The 8,002-nt window shown below is 49.8% G+C and overlaps 1 protein-coding gene across 1 annotated transcript; it reads right to left on the bottom strand.

The window, feature by feature from the left end:
* Positions 1-1,183: 1,183 nt before the first annotated feature.
* FABP6 (fatty acid binding protein 6) lies at positions 1,184-6,437 on the bottom strand (the record flags this gene model as incomplete). Its single annotated transcript, XM_080699029.1, has 4 exons — positions 1,184-1,237; positions 3,761-3,850; positions 4,884-5,059; positions 6,371-6,437. The coding sequence occupies 4 exons, from the start codon at positions 6,435-6,437 to the stop codon at positions 1,184-1,186; spliced, it is 387 nt and encodes a 128-aa protein (XP_080555155.1).
* Positions 6,438-8,002: the final 1,565 nt, after the last annotated feature.

Here is an 8,002-nt window from a genome sequence, read left to right as displayed (position 1 = left end):
ACGCCCGGCAATATATATTGTATTTTAAAAGAAACAGGATCTCGATAAATTGCAGAGGCTGGCCTTGAACCAAAGATCCTCCTATCTGAGCCTCCCAAGACCTAGGATTACAGGCATGTGCCACCATGCTCAGCCGTGTGTGTGTGTGTGTGTGTGTGTGTGTGTGTGTGTGTGTGTGTGTGTTTTACAGGGAGTGGAACCCAGGGCCATTCTACTTCCAAGCTATAACCCCAGTCCTATTTCATTTCTATTTTGAAAGAGTCTCACTACTCACTGAGGCTGTCTTCAAACCGGCAATCCTCCTCTCTCAGCCTCCCAAATTCTGAGATTACAGGCATTGTGCCCTATGCCTGGCTAGCTGTCTCTAAAGAAGCCTTCACGGTGGGTACCTGAAATCTCAACTACTAAGTAGCTGAGGCTGGACACCAACCTGTGCTCCTCCTGTCTCAGCCTCCCACGTCCTGGGATTACAAGCATGCGCCACCACGCCTGGCTCTATTTTTTATTTATTTGGAAATAGGGTCTCACTAAGTTGCGGAGAGCTTTGCTGTACGGCTAAGGCTGGCTTCGTACCTGTGATCTGCCGGTCTCCACCTCCCAAGAACTGGGGTTACAGGAGGTCGAGGTAGGAGGATTGCAAGTTTGAGGCCAGACCATGCAATTTAGGGAGAACCTCATCTCAAAAATAACTAAACTGGGCGTGGTGGTGCACGCTTGTAATCCCAGCATTTGGGAGGCTGAGACAGGAGAATCAGGGTTCGCACACAGCCTCAGCTACTTTGTGAGGTCCTCTGCAACTCAGTGAGACCCTGTTTCCAAATAAAGAATAAAAAATAGAGCTGGGGTTGTAGCTCGGAGGTAGGATGCCCCTTGGTTCCATCCCCAGTTCTGCAAAAAAAAAAAAAACTAAATAAATATGAAAATTTCAAACAACAGTGTCTCTTATCTGCCGAATGAGGCGTGGGGGTGGCCACCCGTGATCCCTGCCAGGGGTCAGGAGTACCGTGGTCCACATCCATGCCTCCCCGGGTCATGCAGGACGTAAATCTCTGAGGATTTTCCCACCCCCACCCAGCCGGAGGCGGCCCCAAGACGTGGAAGGACAAAACAGAGACTGAGCGAGCAGCGTCTGCTCTTAGATCAGCTTTATTGGGGACTTGCACCCCTCGGGGCGGCCCGGGGCTCAAGCCACTCTCTTGCTCACGCGCTCGTAGGTCACGTCTCCGATGGTGGAGAGCTGCAAGAAGCAGGCGGAACAGAAGTTAGCGCCAAACCTGGACTGCAGCCGGGTAGCGTGGGCGTCGCTGGGGGCGGAGCCTCCGCCGCGCCCGCCCCCGATGGGCGGAGCCAGCGCGCAGCTGGACAGAGGCGCCGGATCTGGGTCTGCTACCCGCGGCTGCTTGGGTCACCCAGGCCAGGTCTTTCCCTTGCATTCTTCCCTTTAATCCTCCCAAGCCGCCCTGGGAGCTTGTTCCAGTGCACAGAGGAGGGAACTGAGGCTCCTGGAACGTGGGTGCCGCTGGATGAAGGTTCATGGAAAATTGTGTCCAAAATCCAAAGCGTTTGTCAATTTTTAGAACCCAGGGGGTATTCTACCCCCGAGCTATACCCTCAGCCAATATTTTTATTCTTTATCTTGAGTCAGGGTCTCACTGAGTTGCAAAGGGTCTCACTAAGCTGAGGCTGGCCAGGGACCGCCAGCCTCCTGTCTCAGCCTCGCAAATGCTGGTACAACGAGCGTGCGCCACCACACCTGGCTCTTTCTGTACTTTTTCAACACAATCCATCTATGTAAGTACTTAAAAAATAAAAATGAAGAGGTGGGGTGGGAGAAGACCCACTGGCCAGGGAGGAACAGGGGAGGCTAGTCTAGAAGTGGGCTGATGGGCTCCATCTGCCTCCACAATCCGCAAGCTGTGTGGCCTCGGGCAAGTCACATTCTGTCTCTGAGTCTCCTAAGGATTCTCTGGAAAATGGTCATGATGGGAAGGCCCAGGGCCTCTTGGGCCATGTTGGGGACTTCCCCATAGTATACCCCTTACTTCATTCAAATGTTGGAACCCATCCAGGAGTGGTGGGGCACATCTGTAATCCCAGTGCTTGGGAGGTTGAGACCGGCAGATCACAGGTACAAAGCCAGCCTTGTCAATTTAGCAAGGCTCTCCACAACTTAGAGAGTTTCCAAATAAATAGAAAATAGAGCCGGGCGTGGTGGCACATGCTTGTAATCCCAGGACGTAGGAGGTTGAGACAGGAGGATCACAGGTTGGTATCCAGCCTCAGCTACTTAGTGACACCCTGTTTCCTTTCCTGTGTGTGTGTGTGTGTGTGTGTGTGTGTGTGTGTGTGTGTGTGTACTGAATCCAGGGGAGACCCTGTTTCAAAATAAAGAATAAAAAAATAGGGCTGGGGGGTGTACTTCAGAGGTAGAATGCCCCTGGGGTTCCATCCTCAGTTCTGCAAAAATATAAGTAAATAAAAAATAAAATAGGGCTAGGAGTATAGCTCAGAGGTCGAGTCCCCCTGAGTTCAAACCCAGCACCATAAAATGTTTTTAAATTCTGAGTAATTGCCAGGCGTGGTGGCGCACGCTTGTAATCTCCACGCTTGGGAGGCAGAGACAGGAGGATCGCGCAGGTTTTAAGCCAGCTGCCCTGGCTTTAAGAGAGCCTGTTTCCAAATAATAAAAAGAAGTATAAAATAGGTCTGGAAGTATAGCCCAGAGGTAGAAGTGCTTCCAGGAACCCCAGTACCACCACCACTACTACTACTACTACTACTACTACTACTACTACTACTACTACTACTAATCCAGAACAGTCTAGCTAAAATCTTCAAATTTCTTTCTTCTTAATAATCCCTTTCTATCTGTGTGTGTGTGTGTGTGTGTGTCTGTCTGTCTGTCTGTCTGTCTGTGTGTCTGTGTGTCTGTGTGTGTATAAAAATAGGGCTGAGGCCGGGCGTGGTGGCGCACGCTTGTAATCCCCGCGCTTGGGAGGCAGAGACAGGAGGATCGCGCAGGTTCGAAGCCAGCCGTGCGCGCTGGCTTAGGAGACCCTGTTTCCAAATAAAAATGTAAAAATAGGTCTGGGAGTATAGCCCGGAGGTAGAAGGGCTTCCAGGAACCCCAGTACCACCAAAAAAAAAAAAAAAAAAAAAAATTCTGAGTAATTTCCAACACTTATTAGTGTGGAGATTTCACATAGAAATGCAAATTTACAGCTTCTTTTTTTTTTTTTTTTTGGTGGTACTAGGGGTGGAACCCAGGGCTTTCTATCTCCGGGCTATACTCCCAGACCTTTTTTTTTTTTTTTTGAAACAGGGTCTCACTAAGTTGCTGAGAGCCTCACTAAGTAGCTGAGGCTGGCTTTGAATCTGTGCCATCCTCCTGTCTCAGCCTCCCAAGCACGGGGTTACAAGCGTGCGCCACCACGCCCGGCTTCCAGCTTCTTTTGAAAAATCAGAAAATCTGGAAGGCAGGTTCTTGTGGAATAGAGTGGGGTCGTGATGTGAAGGGTCCCACGGGCCTCCAGACTTGGGCCCCGCATCGTCTGAGTAGAACCTGGAGTCAGGGGCTCACTTCCAATCCCAGCTTTGCCACCAAAGTCATGTGCCCTCCCTCTGGTCGCTTGGCTTTCCTGCGCCTCCATCCCATGTCACGGGTTGGGGATCCAGTGACCCTGGTGCGAGGGAAGGAGTCCCCCTCCAGGGAGCAGAGAACAGTCAGCCCGTCGGCCCCCAAAGCCAGTGGCCTACTCACCTCCACCAGCTTGTCGCCCACGATCTCGGAGGTCTGGTGATAGTTGGGGAAGTCCACCACCACCTTCCCGCCCTCCATCCGCACGTTGGCCTGGGAGGAAGTCACAACGGTGAACCCAAGCCATGGGAGCCCTCCACGGCCCTCCACGCGCCGGCCGGCCCCACTGGAGGAGGGGACTCCGGCAGCCCCACGATCCCAAGGAATTTTTTTTAATTTTTGAATTTGAAACAGAGTCTTACTAAATTGTGAAGAGCCTTGCTCTTTGCTAAGTCTGGCCATGAACCTGTGATCCATCTCAGCCTCCCAAGAACTGGAATTACAGATACATATCACCATGACACCTGGCTTGAGATTAAGTGTGTGTGTGTGTGTGTGTGTGTGTGTGTGTGTGTGTGTGTTGTGTGATACCAGGGATTAAACACAGGGACATTCTACCTCCAAACTATACTTCCAGTCCTACCGAGTTTCTTAGTTTGAAACAGGATCTCACTAAATTGTTAGGCTGTCCTCAAACCTTCAATCCTCCTATCTCAGCCTCACAAGTACTGAGATTACAGGCATGCACCACTGTGCCAGGAGAGATTAAGTTTTTTAAAAACCCAAGTGTCAGAGCTGGAATGTAGCTCAGTGGCAAAGCCTCTGCTTAGCATGCTCAAGGCCCTGGATTCAATCCTCAGTACCTTAAAATTTAAAAAAAAATCAAAGCCACATGTGATGGCGCACGCTTGTAATCCCAGTACTTGGGAGGCTGAGACAGGAAAATCACAGGTTTAAGGATAGTCTCTGGCAAGTAGCCAGACTCTCAGCTCTCTAGGGAGGTACTGTTTCAAAATAAAAATATAAAAAGGACTGAGGGGTATAGCTTGAAGGTGGAATGTACCTTGGATTCAATTCTGGAAGGAAGGAAGGAAGGAAGGAAGGAAGGAAGGAAGGAAGGAAGGAAGGAAGGCAGGCAGGCAGGCAGGCAGGCAGGCAGGCAGGCAGGCAAGCATTAAGTTATCAAGTTTCTCTTAGTACTGGCGGGTGAACAACAAAGAAAGGCTTCAGCTGGAAGAACACATAGCTCGTGTCTGCAGTGGAGAAGCTGGCCAGAGGCTTGGGAAGGCACCTGGGGTCCTCTTACCTTGAACTTCTTGCCTCCCAAGGAATGCATTTCACTTTCCTTGCCAATGGTGAACTTGTTGGTTATGATGTTGCCCCCGGAGTAGGACTGGGACCAGGTGAAGTCCTGTCCCTCCTGCTTCACCTCTGAGATGATCTTGAAGTTGCGACCCTTTTCGATCACGTCACTGGGGAGACCTGGGCCAAGTGACAAAAGAGATACATAGAGCTGCTTAGAACCCGGGATTTGGGGACAGGCTTCCCTCTTCAGTGGCAGGTAAGCCTGCATGTTACCAACACAGTGTCTGGGAAGATAGCCAAGTAGCTTGGGCAAGACACAATCCGAGCCGGTTGTAATGGCACACACTTGTAATCTCAGTACTCAGGAGGCTGAGACAGGAGAATCGCTGTTCACCGACAGTCTCAGCTACTACTTAGTGAGGCCCTCTGCGACTTAGTGAGACCCTGTTTCAAAATAAAGAATAAAAAAATTGGGCTGGGGGTGTAGCTTGGAGGTAGAATGCCCCTGGGTTCCATCCCCAGTACCGCCAAAAAAAAAAAAAAAAAGGAAAAAAAGAGAAAAAGAAGTTAAGCAGTGAGAGAAAGGGTAAAATTACTGGTCTCTGCCCTCAGCGGCACAGTTAGCAGCCTGTGTTTGTTGAATGACTGAACAAAGAAGTGGATTGTCAAACATGGTATTTCTACTGACCCCTGCGTCATAGGCAAGATGCGGTATGACATTCATCACAGCTTCCTGGGTACTGATGACCACTACCACTGCGTGGGCAAGCCCCGTCAGTAACACCGTGATGTCTCTTGATACGGCAGGTGCATGTACATATTGAATGAATAAACATCAAGTCTCTACTCCCCAACCAAGTCTCCAGCGATTACTAGCTGTGTGGCCTTGGGCTACTAACTCAGTTTCTCTGGGCCTCAAGTTTTTCAGCAGTAAAGGAAAAATATTTATAAAACATTATTAAGTGTTTTAAGTTGTGTACGGTGGCAAATACTTGTAATTCCAGTACTTAGGAAGCTGAGACAGAAGGATCGCAGGTCCAAGGCCAGCCTCAGCAACTTAGCAAGGCTCTGTTTCAAAATAAAATAGAAGCCAGGCGTGGTGGTGCATGCTTGTAATCCCCGTGCTTGGGAGGCTGAGACAGGAGGATCGCGCAGGTTCGAAGCCAGCTTCAGCTACTTACTGAGGCTCTCAGCAACTTAGTGAGACCCTGTTTCCAAATAAAATATAAAATAGGTCTGGGAGTATAGCCTGGAGGTAGAAAAGTCCCCGGGTTTCATCCCCAGTACCCCAAAAAATAAACAAATAAAGAAATAAAAATAAAAATAGGGCTGAGGGTGTAGCTCAGAGGTAGAATGCTCCTGGATAGAATCCCTAGGGAAAAAGTAGGTCAAAGAATGCTCTACAAATGTATGAATGAGTGAGTGAGTGATGAATGGGTCCCATCCCGCCATACCCCGCGCTGGCTCAGCGAGGCAGCGCTCACTCACCCAGGAGCTTCATGAACGCATCATAATTCTTCTCACTCTCAAACTCGAACTTGCCGTTGAAGGCCATGCTGCCGGGAGCTGAGCGCACGCAGCCAGCTGTAGAGAGAGCCGTGCTGAGGGCTGGGGACCCCAGCTTATAAGGGCTCCCAGCAGCTGAGGCTCAGCCCCAGTCACCCCACACCTCCCTCCTGCCCCTGGAAGGGCAGCTCTTGCTGTTTTATGATGTGGGCAGGACCTGGAGGGCCAGAGCCCCGAGGTTATTCACCCTGGGGAATGCCGGCTGTCCCTTTGCCAAGGCTGAGCCCAGGCTTGACCCGGGGTCCCAGCAGTCACCGCTCTCTGCCCACCCCGCCCTCCAGTCAGCCAGGACCTGCCTTAACCATACTCCATCGCTGGCCCTACACGCTTCCTCTCTCTCAATCTTAAAATACCCTGCACGGAGCGGGGTGGTGGCACATGCCTGTACTCTGGAGGCTGAGACAGGAGGATCACATGTTCGAGAACAGCCTCAGAAAGTAGTGAGACTCCCATCAACCTAGCAAGACCCTTTTTTGTTTTTTATGGCGCTGGGAATTTAAACCAGGGTCATTCTACCTTGGAGCTACACGCTTAGCCCTATTTATTATTATTATCATTAGTATTAGTAGTAGTAGTAGTAGTAGTAGTATTTTGCGATACTGGGAATGGAACCCAGGAGCATTCTACCTTCAAGCTACACACCCAGCCCTATATTTTTATTCTTTATTTTGAAACAGGGTCTCACTGAGTTGCAAAGGGCCTCACTAAGTAGCTGAGGCTGGCCTTGAACCGTGATCCCCCTGTCTCAGCCTCCCAAATGCTGGGATTGCAAGTGTGTGCCACTACACCCAGCTTATTGTTTGTTTGTTTGTTTGTTTGTTTGTTTGTTTGTTTGTTTGTTGCAGTACTGGGGACAGAACCCAGGGTGATACTACACCCCCAGCCCAATTTTTTAATTTTTTATTTTGAACCAGGATCTCACCAAGTTGCAGAGGGCCTCACTAAGTAGTAGGTGAGGCTGTCCTCCAAGAAGATTCTCCTGTCTCAGCCTCCCAAATGCTGAGATTACAAGCATACGCCACCATGCCTGACTCACATACGCTATTTACCAACACCAAGTACTGGGATTATAAGCATGTGGCACCATGCCCAGCTACAAGACCCTGTTTCAAAATAAAAAATAGGGCTGGGGGTGTAGCTCAGAGGTAGAATGTCCCTGAGTTCAATTTTCAGAACCAAATATATATGTGTGTGTGTGTGTGTGTGTGTGTGTGTGTGTGTGTGTGTATATATATATATATATATATGTATGTATGTATGTATTGAGAGAGAGAGAGAGAGAGAGAGAGAGAGAGAGAGAGAGAGAGAGAGAGAGAAGTATTGAGGAATCACAAATGGAGGACACACACCTGTCTCTGTCCAGTCCAGAGGCAGGGCACACACCTGCAGTGTGTAAGCCAGATACAGTGAGACCCAAGAGAAAAGCAGATGTGTGGGCTGGGGATTGGGGAAGGAGCTGCAGTGTCCCGGGAGGAGCTGGTGCATCTCTGAGAGGGGCTGGCAATTGATACAGGTCTTGAAGGACCAATAGGATTTGGATGTGTTGACACAGGC

This window comes from Muscardinus avellanarius (assembly GCF_963383645.1).
Source record: "Muscardinus avellanarius genome assembly, chromosome: 7".
Taxonomy (NCBI): Eukaryota; Metazoa; Chordata; class Mammalia; order Rodentia; family Gliridae; genus Muscardinus; species Muscardinus avellanarius.
The sequence above is the reverse complement of the archived record's forward strand: the minus strand, read 5'-3'. Positions and strand labels throughout refer to the sequence as shown.